Here is a 16,239-nt window from a genome sequence, read left to right as displayed (position 1 = left end):
TATATATATATATATATATATATATATATATATATATATATATATATATATATATATATATATATATATATATATATATATATATATATATATATATATATATATATATATATATATATATATATATATATATATATATATATATATATATATATATATATATATATATATATATATATATATATATATATATATATATATATATATATATATATATATATATATATATATATATATATATATATATATATATATATATATATATATATATATATATATATATATATATATATATATATATATATATATATATATATATATATATATATATATATATATATATATATATATATATATATATATATATATATATATATATATATATATATATATATATATATATATATATATATATATATATATATATATATATATATATATATATATATATATATATATATATATATATATATATATATATATATATATATATATATATATATATATATATATATATATATATATATATATATATATATATATATATATATATATATATATATATATATATATATATATATATATATATATATATATATATATATATATATATATATATATATATATATATATATATATATATATATATATATATATATATATATATATATATATATATATATATATATATATATATATATATATATATATATATATATATATATATATATATATATATATATATATATATATATATATATATATATATATATATATATATATATATATATATATATATATATATATATATATATATATATATATATATGTATATATATATATATGTATATATATATATATATATATATATATATATATATATATATATATATATATATATATATATATATATATATATGTATATATATATATGTGTATATGTATATATATATATATGTATATATATATGTATATATATATATATATCTCTGCAGCACCTTAGAAAACCACTTCATCATTTTACATATATATTCATATATATGTATATATGTATATATATACTATATATATATACAATTACCAACCCCAGGAGCTAGCAGGCATTTGCACCATTTTATATTTGTGCACCGTAACGATACTAAAGTGTCAAAGCTTTTAATTTGATAACAATTTACTGATGTTTAAAATGCAATATGTTCCACTTTCCATCTCAGCACAACACATTTACTCTCACTAATAAGGCATGTTGCTGTCTTTTCATTATAAAAAGTTATTTATTCTCTCTGGCTCCCTTTAGCTGTTTGTTCATTAGTACCTTCATTTATGTGCTAATGTGTTGCTGCAGATAGAGCCACTGCGCATTAAAATACTCTAATTAGCCGCTTGTGGTAAAGGGATTCATTTCCTTGTGGACGCTAGTAGTAGTTCTTAATGCATGACTCTCGTGCTTCTAAAATCTTTGTGGCTAAATGAACAAAGGAGTCTTCTTCGATTTTCTTGATCTCTACAGCCGATAGTACATTTCAATACTTGTCAGGGAAACTGGCTGGGTGGACAGTGAGTATTTGTCAGTGTCGAAAGAAAGGCAGTGCACTCAGCATATGGCTAGACGACTGGACAAAGGCAAAGTGCGTCTGCTTTCATGCAAAAAGATTCAGTGCTGACGTTTTCCATGGATCATAAAATGTACATTTTTATTAATGAAGCTGCTTGATTCTCATGTGAGGTTATTAATTGTAAGGCCAAGCAGGGCTGATAAAGGGAATGCATATTAAGATGATTCAACTTGAATTATTCATATTCATGTCAATAAAGCTGACCAGAAACAATTTCATTACTACATTAACAGACCAGCTTTTTGCTTAGTCTTATCTAAGCTATAAATTACTATAAGGAGTCCTGATAGGTCTGAGAGTCTGCTTCAAGCTAAATGGTAGCATCAGCAGGCTAATGTGCTCATAGTGGGAAATGCTTGTGTTGTGTTTACCTACAGCATCATATATGCTGAATGGCAGCATGTTGGAGGCAAAAAAGAGTAAGTGTGTTGCGACGCTATTGAACCAGCATTAGTGTTTACCCACTACAGGAACACACAGCATTCACACCATACAAGAAATACTTTGTCTTGTGATAGAGTGCTATCTAACATGGCAGAGCAAATCTGAAAAGTGTTAAATCTGTGAATCACATGAGATTCTTTACCTTACAACAGTCACAACCTGTTGTGACTTGGCACTATAAAAATGAAATTGGCTGGAATTGAATTAAATTGAATTCAACATAAGTCTGATTAATTTTAGCCGCAGCATTCTTCTTTTGTCTTGTCTCCCTTCCCTCACCCCGAGCTGGTTGCAGCATATGGCTGCTCTACTCCAGTTCTGCCAGAAGTTTCTTCCTGTTAAAATAGAGTTTTTCCTTCCTTCTGTCACTAAGTGCTTGCTCATCTGGGCCTTTCTGATTTTTGGGGTTTTCACTGTATTATTGTAGGGTCTTTAACTTACAATATAAAGCGCCTTGAGATGACTTTTGTCCTGATTTGGCGCTATATGAATAAAATAAAATTTAAGTGATTTTTTTTTTTATCACACACAACCTGAACAGCATAATTGAATAATCAGTGGAAAGATGAATGAATAATTTTCTAATATCAATAACCTCTGTTTACCCATGGAAGTTAGGTTCAGCAGCAGTGATCAGCAAGCCGTCCCGTTGCTTTCTATAGAAGCTGACTGCTTTTATTAGCCGTGTTCTCTACATGAGGACATTCTACTGCATAGAATAGTTTAAAATCATGCAGTAATTTTAAATAAATTTTGAAGTAAGGTAGCCCATCTATCACCTGTCATTATCTACCCTTTATTCTTCCAGGTATCCACAGTGCCTCAGGAGAGACGCACTGTCCAATCAACTGTTCCCGAGGGGGCAGAACTCCACGCTGAATGTCTGCTGGTCAGACAGGTAAGTTGTATTTCTAAGTGTACCGGACGCAGTTATAGACCCCGTGGTTTTAAATGATGTCTTTTAGGTTCATGGTGGTTAGGTCTTTCATTTCAGACTGACCTTAAAATAGGCCATCCTGACACCAGCAGAGTGGCTTCACCACGACTTTAAAATAAAGCAGATGTGTGTGTAGATATCAGTGCTTGTTTCAGATCCTCTAGCCATGATCTCAAGCGCTCAGTAGAGAAGTAGTGTCTCTGAAGACGGAAACTCCCCAGACAGTACCCTTACACCTCACTGAAGACTAGCGTGTGCAACTGACTCTTTGTGTGTGTGTGTGTGTGTGTGTGTGTATACAGTTGTGCTTGAGCTAAAAATTGTATCGCTTAAGTTGTCTGTTATATTTATAATTTGTTAATTTGTGACATGTTCAAGGTCTTTTTAAAAATGGGATTAAGGAGAAAAGTTTCACGGCGTTCGGCTTGCAGACAGGATGTGAAAGTACCTCAGGCGCTGTCTGTGACTTTCACTGCACCGTACACTCCCTGGGAGAGTACCAGTTCAGCCAAACTGATTGAACGTTAGACAAGTAAAGATATCTTTATATTCAAGATCCCCGGGGAAAGAGTCTTGATTCAGTTCCATTTATTATTTAAATCTAATGACATGTAGCGCTGTACAGCTTTCTTCATTGTCTGTAAATATTTCAGCTGCTCCAGGTCTGTGTTTCCCTGAAAGGCCATCATTTAGGAAATGTAATATTTAAACCTAATCTTCATCCTTTCCTCTAGGCCTGCAAGTATTACAACTCTGATCTAAATGTGGTCCATTTCAAGTATGATGACTACGCCGGAGACTACCGGCTGCTGCCAAGGTAAAACACTTTGGAAAAGCTCTGTTTGTGCAATTTTTCCTCTTTTTTCTTTTAGCTTTGTCTAGAAAATCTTTAACATTTAATGTTTAAATGTTGTTTTGAACAGTTAGATTTTTCTGTGCATTACTTTATCATTTACAATAATATCCAGCAGAAATGTATATTCAGGTTTGCTTGACTTGACTAATGACGTGCTGAGTTTTTTCCTCGTGAACACGCAGACCCATAAGTAGCTGCTAACATTGGCGATGACCACAATTTCTTACCCGTAGATGGCAGGTCATTAGGAAGCGCAAGAAGGTGACCAGTGTTAAGTGAAGTGAAAGTTCGTGTTGAAGAGTGAGGGCGTTCAGCTTTAAGAAATAAAAACTTTCAGACCTCCCTCTGTCGCTATTTTGAACGTCAATCATCCGGCCACATCCATTCAAGCAGTTAGTAATTTATTTAAATCAGGCTGTCAGTCTGTCAAACTGAGTTTTGTCAGTCCCAGTGAGACTTACCCAGAGCGGCCCTGCTGTTACTGCTCTCAGCCACAGGAATGTCCCTATGCTATCCCATGGGTTGCCACTGAATATTCTTTCACTCAGTTCACATGACCTCTGAACTGACATCCAGGATGAGCTGCAAAACAAGACGTGTCTTGAACACAAGTACAGTGTTGCGAAAAGAACATTCCATGAAGTTCATTTGTCCTGTCATTTTACAAGTGGCAAACATAACTATTATGTTGTTTGTTTACTGAGCGAACAACTTAACCAAACATTAACAGAACACACACAGATTTACAGAACAAGTTGAAGTGAACTACAGGCTGAGAGCCAGAGTACAGTGCAGTTATACAGCTACTGTATGTGTGCGGCTGTCACCGCTGGACCAATCTTCATTTGTGCTGGCCAGTATTAGCATTCCTGTTCCAGTGGGCAGCCCACAATTACCAGCATTTTTCTAAACATAGTCCATCACGAGAAATTGTCGGACAGCTTTTACGACTCTGTGACTTTTAGTAGAGGGCGGTTCCAAGAGCACGGATTGCAGCCTCGCTGTCTGCAGCTCACGGCGCACGCACAAAGGCATTTCGTCCCGTGGCTCGCACACAAAGATGAGCCATCCTTTAAAGTCAGTGGAGCGGGACTGAGTCAGGGGACTGCCCATTGTTACCTCCTGACAGAAAACGATGGAACGGAGTCAGCCACCCACACTCATTTGCACAACTCAAATGCAGCGCATTAAATTAATTCCAGAAGTCATTTTCTCGTTTCGTTGGTATATTTCATTGCCAGAGAGCCATGTTTTTTCTCCATCATCTTCCTGACCTTTCCCTGTTTCCTTTTAGGAAACTGTACAAAGCAGAGAAGCTGCCATCCCACTCTTTTGAGATTGACTATGAAGATGTGGACAAGGATGAGGTCAGCAATGATGATCTTCTTCTCTGAAATGCTTTTGAGAGTGAATCCATTACATACTGGTTACATCCCGAGGCTCATGTTTAAATTAGTTTACTGCAGCCTAAAAGCTGTTAAAATGGACTTTGCAAGATTGGTTATATTTACAGGTCAGTGGGAAGCTGTTATGAGCATAACTGGATGCATTCAAGGAGTCTAGAAATTCTCCTTTCCTGTATCGATCATGTGCTCCCTTGTGTCAGAGGAACGAATGGACAGTTAATGCATCTTTAACTGATCACAGTGGTTGTTTTGTTTTTGCAGGATACCACCTCTTTGTCGTCATCCAAAGGAGGAGGGGGCGGAGGAGGTGGTGGTGGGGGAGGCGGAGGGATTGGTGTGTTTCGTTCGGGCTGGCTGTATAAAGGGAACTTTAACAGCACCGTCAACAATAGCATCACTGTTCGGGTGAGGAAGTGTCTGATGTTATCTGTTTTCATGCCCACGTGCATTTTTTTCTGTCTGTCTTTTTTCACTTTTTTTTCCCACCCAAAATGTTTTACTTTATTTTCTGAACTGTTACAGTCTCTTAGAAATTGAACTGCGACTTTAATTGGTGACATACTTTTCAACACGATGAGAAAATATCCACATTATCCCATTGTTAAAGTTCTTATTCATTTACTTCAGCTAGGGAAATGAATTTGAATCATATTTCTGTCTTGACAGTCATTCAAGAGGAGGTATTTCCAGCTCACCCAGTTAACAGATAACTCCTACATCATGAATTTCTACAAAGATGAAAAGATCTCAAAGGAACCAAAAGGGTGCATCTTCCTCGACTCATGCACGGGTGTGGTACAGGTAGGCTTTAGTGCATTCCACATGTACATGCACTCTACCACAAAAGAAAAAATGCAGCACGAACATAGATAAAAAGCATCTGCACTCTAAAATGTTCTCCATTAGGTTATAGACTGATTTAGGGGTATTTCCAGACATAAAGCTGCACCATGGCACAACCTGCCACAATCACAGGCTGCTCACTATTACTGCCTTTGCTACAACAGTAAAAATAACTGAAACAAATATTGGTGAAGGTATAAATGTAGAGAAACTTTATTAAAATATTTATTTATCTATCGATCTATTTTCTGCTGTGTATCTGCTGTGGTCTGGATCGAAGGGGCAGCAGTCCGAGCCCACACCTCTTTCTACTGAGCTTTTCTGGTGGCAATCAGAGGTGTTCCTGCCAGCTGAGAGATCTAATCTATCCAGGGTCTCCTCCCATTTAGACATGCTCGAAACACCTCATGTAAGAAGCACCCAGGAGGCACTCTGGCCATATTCTCAAGCTGCCTCCTTCCACTTGGTGGGAGGAAGAGTAACAGTTTCACTTTGAGCTCCTCCCGAATGAGCATGCTCTTAATGCTGAGCCCAGCCAGCCTTCGAAGGAAGCTTATTCCTGTTGCTTGCCTCCACAGTCTCAGTTTTTGGTCGCTACTTGAAGCTCCTGGATATACTTGAGGGTACGAATAAATTGATGGCGTCAGTTTTTGCTCAGCTCCCTCTTCACCATGACAGACCTGTACAACATCCACATTACTACAGATGGTACGCTAATCCGTCTGTCAGTCTGCTCCTCTCTCTCATCACTCCTCGTTCAACGAGATCCCGAGATACTTGATCTCCTCCATCGGGGACAGAAGCTTAGAGCCAGACTTCCTCACACTTCAGGAGGTGTTAATTCTAAGGGATGAAACATCTGAATAATCTATTTGAATGATTTCTGTTATGAAAAGTATGAATATGTTTTTAGACTTAAAAGTCATAACATGATCATGCTAGCAGATAATGCTACTACATTTTTTAAGAACTTGTGCATTTCATAATGATTAAATAATTATTTTAATATATAATTAATTATATATTTCAAACTTGCAGTGAGGTTGTGTTGTACATAAATAGCGAGCACCAGAGCAAGGTTACCTGTGCAGACATGCAATAATAAAACGCAAGCTGCAGTCCAAAGATGATCTACAGACATGCCCTGCAACACTTGTATTGTGGGTTAAACTCAGTTTATGATTACAAACTACTTCATATTTTCATGTATATATCCATTAGCTGTTAGTGCAGTTGACAAAGCAATCCAGGTAATAAAATGTTTAAAAAAATGACATGAAATGATGGTGGGCCCTAAGCAATCACGCCTGTGGCTTTCACAACTTCAGGTCTTAAAACAATCGAAAAAGGTGACTTAAAAACACCATTTTTATAGCCTGTAAACATGTTTATAGCTGCTGTAAAACTGGGTATTTTAACATTTTTAACTAATCTCTCTGGGGACTGACTTACTTTTGGAACCAGCGTCAAGTTAGTCCAAGAAATGGAGTTTTAGGGCTTCTACATTTGACCATCATTTTTCAGTCTGCAGGTTACTGCTTATATTATAATTGTGTGATCTAAGCTTTAATTTAAAAAGCCCTGTGCTAGAACACCTATTAATAAAAGAACCTATTAGGATAAAGCAGAATGAAAAGCACTACTGGCATTACCCTCTGCACACTACTGAAAAATGCATGCAAAATACACAGAAAAATGGCCCACATTCAAAAACTACATGTGTAGATGCAAAAACGTATAGCATTTTCCAAGAACTAAACCTGACCAGATTTTCCTTTCCGTTCATTCTTTCCCTAAAGAACAACCGCCTAAGGAAACATGCCTTTGAGCTGAAGATGAACGAGGTTACATACTTCGTGCTGGCCGCAGAGAGCGAGCAGGACATGGAGGAGTGGATTAGCACGTTGACCCGTATCCTACAGATCAGTCCTCCTGAAGCACCAGCTCAAGACCGCAAGAGCTTGGAACTCAACGAACACCGGCAGGGTGAGAAAGGGTTTATGTAAAAGCAATGAAGGTTTTTTTTTTTGGTTTTTTTTGCATAATCCCAGCATCTGGATAAATTATGGGCACAATTTTATAGTCGATGTCAGCAGAAAATGTAACCTTTTTCTCTCTGTCTGACTAAATAATGTCCGTCATCTTGCCATGACCTTAATGGGGAATTTCTACTCAGTCCATCACTTTCGGTAAATTAGATCTGACACCCAAAAGTGACTCCACCTTGGTTCAGTGCATCAGATGTGGTGATTAACAATCCTTGTGTGCTAGTTGTGTGAGAGGCAGAGCATGGATCCACAGCCTGTAACCTAACACAAAACACTGATAGGGTATTAAAAATTGGTCCAGTGAAAAGTGAAGGTATGATGTAATGCCCAGAGCCGTCATGGCTCTGTGGTCTGTAAGCCTGCCTCTAAATCAGGCTGTGGGTGTGTGTTAACCTAACATTAATGAGCCCTTTTGTTCAGCCTGGCTTTTAGGAGAAATTGCTTCAGGCAGCTTGAAGGGTATATTTCTCCAGAAGCCTGCCTGCCTTATTATCCATGAATACCACAAATTGAGTCATATTTTATTCTGAGATGTATATGCCTGCTGACTCTGGTTGGTGTGTATTTAGACCAGTGAGTTGCTGAAGCTATTTAAGAAAATGTTATATGATCTGTAACATAAAATTCCCTGCTTAGATAAACTTTCCTAACCACTAAATGATGGCAGTCATCAGTCATAAATAAAAGTCGCTCTCAGGTGTCCTGATTGTGTTTGTTTCCTCTGCAGATGTGTTTGACCTGTCGTTAAGTGACTCCTGTTTGCAGGAAAATGAAGAAACCACAGAGAACGGCATCAATCCAGAGCTAGCAAAGGTTAGCTACACCGACGGCTCACATTTTTTAGTCAGTGTTATAACTCAGCTACGACTACCTACACATAGTATTATCATATTTAACAGTACATGCGTGCACAGTATACATCCAAGTGTCCCATTAGCCACCGGTGGTGGTGTGTTTTCATTCTTTGTGCATGGATCATCACCTGATGATTATAATACACTGAAAAACATACTGAGACTTTAGGAAAGGAGCAGAAAACAAACTTGTCAGTGCAAGCATGCTGGTTTTATGAGGAAGAAAACTTGTTGTGATTTTTATCAGGCTGAAAAGAAACCGTAAACATTAATGTAATTGTATCTGTTTTCAAGAAAACTCTGCAGTCTATAAATTCAGGCGACCAGAATATGCTAGAAACACTCAAATCAAAGCAAAAGTGGAAAAAAGCACTCTATTTACAGATATCATAAATTACATTAGGGTAGCTATTATTTGCACTGAACTGCTCTCTGACTGCCTCTTTCTGACTTCCTGCCATCTTTCCTGTCGCAGTACATCTCGGAGACAGATGAAGGAATTCGTTCCGCCAGAAGAGAAGAGAGGTTGAATCTTTTCTCGCTCGATCCAGACACTCCCGTAAGGACAAATGAGTACATTATAACCACTGTAGACCACTTTTTACTTTATGCATTGCTGCACTTTGTAGTTGAATAAAATGAAGCTGGCCTCCGAGTAAATTGTGTTTCACTAACCACAGGCTCTGAGAAGCCCACGAAGTGAACATTCATCCACTGAAAGCACACCAGTGCGTCCTTTTGAGGAGAAGCTTGGCAGGAGATTTATGGCGACTTGCCGATCTTTCAACCTCATGCTGCAAGGCTGCGTCAACGAGAGTGAAACGGGACCGGTCACTAATGTAAGCATAAGATACTCATTTTGCTTTATTGTGTTACTGTTTAATAAGCAGTTTTCTTTTAAACAGGATAAAACGTATCGACATGTGTTAGTGTTTTTTTTCCAAATGCTGAGTGAAGCTTTGTCAAATTTGCTTTTTGAATAAATGTGCAGGCAATAACTGTGCTGAATCTGCACCACTAGATTGAACCCTTCTTCGTGTCGCTGGCTCTGCTGGATGTACGAGAAGGGAGGAAGGTGTCTGCAGACTTCCACGTAGACCTCAACCACGAGGCAGTGCGTCAGATGCTTGGAGGCCTAAGCAACGGGACGGGGGCTCCGGATACAGAGGTTGGAGGTCAGGAAAATGGCTTGTGTTCTCCTGCTGAGAGGAAGCCTGGCGATTGTTACCTCAGCCTGGACCTGGAGCACTGGCTTTGCTTTCCCAAACAGGTACCAGGACTCTAAGTTAGGTTTTATAGATTTAACACGAAAAGGAAAAAAAAAGCTTTTTTTCTCCATTACTATTCTGCATTTTTATATGTACATACAACAACAACAACAACAACAACAATCTTTATTTATAGAGCACATTTAAAAACCAACGGTATACCAAAGTGCTTAACAAAGAACAAGGAAATAACACAAGTATTATAAGGCCTTAATAAAAGTGTGAGATTATGTTCACAGGAAAATGCCACAAATACACAATGGTAATATAACATACACAGCACAAATAAAAGCATAATAACAAAACACCAGTCAAAGAATGAGTAAGAAATTTAAAAGAATAAATCTATGCAACAACTGGAAGCATTAACAGGTAGAAAAGGCAAGATTAAACAAATACGTTTTAAGCCGTGATTTAAAAGATTGAATAGAATCGGACGCCCGGATCGCAATCGGAAGGTTGTTCCACAACTCTGGTGCAGCCAGGGCAAACGCCCGGTCACCTCTAGACTTCAGCCGAGATCTAGGCTGCACCAATAGTAACTGAGTAGATGATCTCAGAGATGTACATAGGCTGTAATATGTTTCTTCATTGGTGTCCCTGCAGGCCATTTTCTCAGTGACCAACCCCCACACAGACATAGTGATGGTCGCAAGAGTGGAGAAAGTGCTCATGGGAAATATTGCTTGTGGAACTGAAGCTTATACAAAGAATACAGACTCCAGCAAGGTCAGAAACAAACTTTTGCCTTTCTGTTCATTCTGACTGTTTGAATCAGTATTTATATGACTTCATACCACATTTATATCAACCTCTGATCAATAACAGAGAGCTAAAGCTTTTATAGTGTCTTATCTCTAAATGCAGACTGGAAAAATGGGCCACGAGACATGCTGTTATTGTAAGGAAAATGCCTTAATCTAGTAAAAGAGTTTAGATTGACATTTGCAAAATTGTTTTTTTTTCTGTAAGACCAGAGTTATCTTCATCACTGAATGCCAGTCAAGCTAGATAGTTCAGAAATGATGTTTTTCCATCATTAATCCTAGACATTTCCTGGCTTTCCTCACAGGCAGGGCTCCATGCGATCTTTGTTTAAGTGGCTAAGTGAATCAGCAGACATTCAAGCAGCTGCCAGAGTTACTGTGTTAAATAACCTCTGATTTAGTCTGTCACTCTCAGGGTCAGCTAGAATTTAGGTATTGTGTTCATGAATTTAAGCAGGACCTTGTTGTTAACATTTCCCTCTGTACATGGTTCTGCTTTTGTGTCTTGAACAGACTGTTCAGAAGATTTTGAAGTCCAACAAACAGTTTTGTAGTAAACTGGGAAAGTACAGAATGCCATTTGCCTGGTCTGTCAGGTTAGTGCCGGTATTCATAATATTTTTGAACTTCCCCTAAAATCTTTTCCTTATCCTTATCGGTAATTTACATCTCTTTCTTCCCATTAAAGGTCAGTGTTTAAGGACAACCACGGAGCATTGGACCGAGAGTCTCGTTTCTCACCTCTTTTCAAACAGGAGAGCAACAAGATTTCCACAGATGACCTGATAAAGCTGGTGTCTGAGTACAGGAGGTAAGATAGCCCGCAGGCTTTAGCAGAAAAGTAGTCTGCAAATAGTTTTCCAAAGATTGGATCCACATTTTACACAAAGTTTTATCTTTACAGGGCTGAGAAGACAAGCAAACTACAGACTATTCCTGGGACGCTGGATATCGCGTTAGACTATGTTCCAATGGAGCATCCTAGTACGTCTGCTGTTTCATTCTGCTTTCTTTTCCTCATCCCTTTCTCTTTTCTACTCTTGACATACACCTTTTTCTTTCAGACTGTGTGACGTCCTCCTATATACCAGTGAAGCCCTTTGAAGACCTGACTAAACACCAACCCACAGTGGAGGTGGAGGAGTTTGCACAGGACGCCACCAAGTTCATTCAGCCACATCGCGTCTACAAAAACCACATCTACGTCTACCCTAAGCATCTCAAGTATGACAGTCAGAAGAGCTTTGCTAAGGTATGCCCCTTAGTATCATTTACCACGACACTGAAATAAAGTTTTTAGTTTTGTTTTTATATGCTGCATGTTTTGCTACGATGCAATCCTTTTGAATGTGTTTAGTCATTAACATCACAATGGTCCTCTGGTTCAAGGCTCGTAACCTTTCCGTCTACGTGGAGTTCCGCAGCTCAGATGAGGAGGTTGAAAAACCCTTAAAGGTAGAAAGTGATGCCTTCTGACATACTTTACACGACTCGTTCCTTCTCCATTCAAGTCCTTTATATCATGGAAAACTGCTGTTTTTACAGTGCATCTATGGCAAACCAGGAGGACCAGTCTTCACCACGACAGCCTGCTCCACCGTCCTACATCACTCTCAGAGCCCCGACTTCTATGATGAGGTGAGGACCATATTTGTTCCTCCAGTCATCACATAAAGATAATTAGAATCTAGAAGTGGATCAGCTTTATCAACCTTTAGAAAGAATGTGTTTTAAAGGTCTTTCCTAAAGCACATAAATCATTAAATGCTATTCTGTCTTCAGGTGAAGATTGAGCTTCCTACTCAGCTCCATGAAAAGCACCATCTTCTCTTCTCCTTTTACCATGTCACCTGTGACATTAATGCTAAGACAAACTCAAAGAGGAAAGAGACTCTGGAGACCCCAGGTGAGATATTGGTAGTTTTCCAGCCTGTAGTAGTTGTAGTTGTTATTTTTTACCCATTATTCAGTATTTCTTTTGTTTATTTTGTTTGTTTAGTGGGATATTCTTGGCTGCCTCTGCTCAAAGAAGGCCGTGTGTCATCTCAGGAGTTCAACATCCCCGTCTCCTGCAACCTGCCTCCTGGATACCTGGCAATCAAGGAAGCAAGCAACACCAAGGTGAGACTGAGGGCAAAAATAGAAGGCTAAGAGACAGGCGAAAGGAGTGTGTAAATATTGCAGACCTTGCTGATTAATAGTAGCATTAATTTTTTAAAGGGAAGCGTATTAAACATTACACCGTGTGATAGATTAGTTTGATATTTTTAGTCCTCACGCACAAACTCTTCTCTTCCCTTTTGACAGAATGGAGCAGATGTGAAATGGGTTGATGGAGGAAAGCCTATTTTTAAAGTATCCACCAACGTTATTTCCACAGTATACACTCAGGTACGATCATTTGGGATTCTGTGGTTTTCCCTCCTTTTTTCTGGCTTTATTGAAACTGTGATGACCTGGTGAGAACTATGTATGCCCACTCATTGGTCGGCAGGTTTTGGGGTGGGTTATAGTCCCACATAACACTGAATATACATGTATTCAGTAGGTATTGTGATTGAAATAAAAAAACAAAACAAAAACAAAATAGATGGTTGGAAGGATTTCTTTCTGTTGTTCCAACCACAGTGTGAAATGATTAAAAATGCTAAAGAGCCTTGTCAAATTCTTAGCCTCAAAGGAATACTTTAGTTTGTCAAGCGTCCTCTCTGAGTTATCTCCTTTAAATGGCAATAAACATGAAAATGGCCATTAAATATCCCTAAAACAAATGCACATTCCAAACTTCTGCAAACACGAGCCCCAAATGCACAATCAGCATCAAAGGGTAATGTGGTAATGTAGCGTGGCACATAAAAAAAAGGAAATGAACAGTTTCTGTGCAGTTTGCTATCATGGGATGTTTGAAACCCTGCACAGCAGTTTCTTAATTGACTAAATCTCATCTATGTCTGACTTTTTTCTTACAATACACTAAACTGATTTTAAAGTCCTTTATAAGACAAGGTAAATATACAGTCATATATGTAAAAATATGTTTAAAAAGAGAACAATAACAGCCCAAAACTTTTTATCTTTTACTCTTTCTCGTTGTAAAATCCATTTCAGGTGTCTAAAATAAAACCAGGGCTGAATCGCTCAACAACATAGTTGTGAGGTGCAGAAGTTCATATTTCAGCATTAACTGTCGTTTAAAAAGGAAAGAGTTCACTAAGTAATCCCGCAGATGTTAGCTGCTCATTTTTTCATGAATTCCTCTCTCTGTGTCAGGACCCCCACCTGAACCGATTCTTCCAGCAGTGCCAGAAGAGAGAGCTGGACCTCTCTATACCTCCTACCTCCAACTTCCTCAACTGCCTGAAGGTCAGAGTAAAGCCGCTGTATCTCCTCAAATCTCAGTACTTGTGAATGAGACAAAAGCCAGAGCCTTAACTACCAAACACTGCTACACATCCTAATGAGTTCAACACTGTGTCAGCACGTCAGACTTTTACCAGCCCCTCCACGGTTTCTTCTTTACCCCTTTTTCACTCTTCAATCTTGTCCACCCACTCCTCCTCCCTCGCTTCTTTCCCATCCTTCTCCAGGGTCTCCTCAGCATGGAGAGAATCCCAGTGATAGTCCGATTTCTGCCAGTCCTCTTCAACCAGCTGTTCAAGGTTCTGACTCAGAATGACAATGATGAGGTCACTACTGCCACCACCAGGTAGGCAGTGGTACTACAGAGGTCCTTAATGCATTGATAGTAGAGTCTTGGGTTTATCCAGGTGATAAAAGCAGAGTGAGAAAAACATTGTATTGATTTATATTTCTGTTTGAGTCAGTATCTCCCCTTTTATTGTTGATGTCATTGAATTGCTACTTTGTTCTATAATTAATCCAGACTCACGCAATAAGTTCATCCAGTGATTAAAGTGAAACAAAGAGAGAAATATAGCAATTCTTGATATTATCTAACAATGAAAGCAATTGAATTAAATCATCGTTGTTGGTCTGTGTCTACAGAGTACTGGTCCACATTGTTGCAAAGTGCCATGAAGAAAACCTGGATTCTAGCCTGCACTCCTACATCAAGGTATAAAAGAAGCCGGTGTGTGTGGTGAATACAGTGTGTTTGCAGGCACATGCTCAGAAATATCATATAATAATTTAGAAGTCTGATATTTTCCACAAAGGAATGGGAACCCTGCTCTGGCAATTTAATTTGTGGAGAAAAACAAAACAGAAAAGGGAGCTTTATGTGTTTGTATGTGTGTGTGTGTGTGTGTGTGTGTGTGTGTGTGTGTATATTTGGGTGCATTTGGGCCAGCAACAGTGTGGCTAGGGCCACGCGCCCAGAACGCTGTGCAAACATCAACACAGAAAAAAGGGAAAGAAGAAGAAGAGAGAGGGATTGAGCAGGAGGCAAACTAGGACATTCAGCCTGCTCAATCAAAAACACAAGGCATGTTTGTTTAGGGGGGAAAATCAGTGAGAGGATTAGAGAAGAGAGCAGGAGAAAGCACAAGACCTGTTTCATGTTGGCTACAGTGAAGGAAGACTACAGAGCGTGAAGAGGCAGTGGCAGTGAGAAATGGAGGGAGGCAAAGAGAGAAGACAAGCAGAGTCAGTGGCAACAGGGTTGTTATAGTAACAGATTGGCACGATGTGCGGTAGTACTGGTGCACGATTTAAAGTGCTGAGTGTTAGCTTGTGTTCATTCTTTAACTACTAAGTGTGAATTGCATTGAGATTCAGTAGTGTCATTTGAGCAACTGCAAATTATGTTGTAGTTAAATTAGGGGATTGAAATATTTTATTTGCTATAATTGAATATATTACTGTATGAAAGTATATTTTTTTTACAAATGCTTCTATAGTACTGTGCATATTAGTACAAATTTATGGATTAGTCCATAAAAAATAGGAAAACAGAAAATTATGAGAATAATTTCTTTGTTTTTTTGCTGACTTTAGGAAATTGCATAGGGAATCTTGCAGTGTTTTTTTTAATTAATCGTATATTTTTTTCATTGAAAAAACCCCCAAACACATTTTTACTAATAACTGAATAGCTGAAAATGAGCTCAGTTAATCAAAACTTTTTTATATCCAAAACAACAAAACACAGAGAAAGAGCTGCAGCATAGTTATCCACAGCATGCCATTAAACATTGTTCTGTTCACCAGACTGTTCAAAATAAGACAATTAAACAATAAT

The 16,239-nt window shown here is 37.8% G+C and overlaps 1 protein-coding gene across 3 annotated transcripts in view; it reads left to right on the top strand.

The window, feature by feature from the left end:
- The window catches only part of dock10 (dedicator of cytokinesis 10), a 66,598-nt gene that overhangs the window by 33,979 nt on the left and 16,380 nt on the right, over positions 1 to 16,239 (top strand). For all 3 annotated transcript variants that reach the window (XM_031732860.2, XM_031732862.2, XM_031732861.2), the window contains 23 exons: positions 2,869 to 2,958; positions 3,732 to 3,814; positions 5,148 to 5,220; positions 5,521 to 5,664; positions 5,926 to 6,060; positions 7,902 to 8,088; positions 8,878 to 8,963; positions 9,480 to 9,563; positions 9,685 to 9,843; positions 10,026 to 10,274; positions 10,879 to 11,001; positions 11,553 to 11,635; positions 11,728 to 11,850; positions 11,944 to 12,023; positions 12,104 to 12,291; positions 12,429 to 12,494; positions 12,585 to 12,677; positions 12,822 to 12,945; positions 13,039 to 13,160; positions 13,347 to 13,430; positions 14,310 to 14,402; positions 14,627 to 14,745; positions 15,045 to 15,114. In XM_031732860.2, coding sequence (XP_031588720.1) covers positions 2,869 to 2,958; positions 3,732 to 3,814; positions 5,148 to 5,220; positions 5,521 to 5,664; positions 5,926 to 6,060; positions 7,902 to 8,088; positions 8,878 to 8,963; positions 9,480 to 9,563; positions 9,685 to 9,843; positions 10,026 to 10,274; positions 10,879 to 11,001; positions 11,553 to 11,635; positions 11,728 to 11,850; positions 11,944 to 12,023; positions 12,104 to 12,291; positions 12,429 to 12,494; positions 12,585 to 12,677; positions 12,822 to 12,945; positions 13,039 to 13,160; positions 13,347 to 13,430; positions 14,310 to 14,402; positions 14,627 to 14,745; positions 15,045 to 15,114 — 2,658 coding nt within the window. The remainder of the gene's footprint in view (positions 1 to 2,868; positions 2,959 to 3,731; positions 3,815 to 5,147; positions 5,221 to 5,520; positions 5,665 to 5,925; positions 6,061 to 7,901; positions 8,089 to 8,877; positions 8,964 to 9,479; positions 9,564 to 9,684; positions 9,844 to 10,025; positions 10,275 to 10,878; positions 11,002 to 11,552; positions 11,636 to 11,727; positions 11,851 to 11,943; positions 12,024 to 12,103; positions 12,292 to 12,428; positions 12,495 to 12,584; positions 12,678 to 12,821; positions 12,946 to 13,038; positions 13,161 to 13,346; positions 13,431 to 14,309; positions 14,403 to 14,626; positions 14,746 to 15,044; positions 15,115 to 16,239) is intronic.

This window comes from Oreochromis aureus, linkage group 14 (genome assembly GCF_013358895.1).
Source record: "Oreochromis aureus strain Israel breed Guangdong linkage group 14, ZZ_aureus, whole genome shotgun sequence".
Classification (NCBI taxonomy): Eukaryota; Metazoa; Chordata; class Actinopteri; order Cichliformes; family Cichlidae; genus Oreochromis; species Oreochromis aureus.
This window is presented reverse-complemented; position numbering and strand designations above follow the sequence as displayed.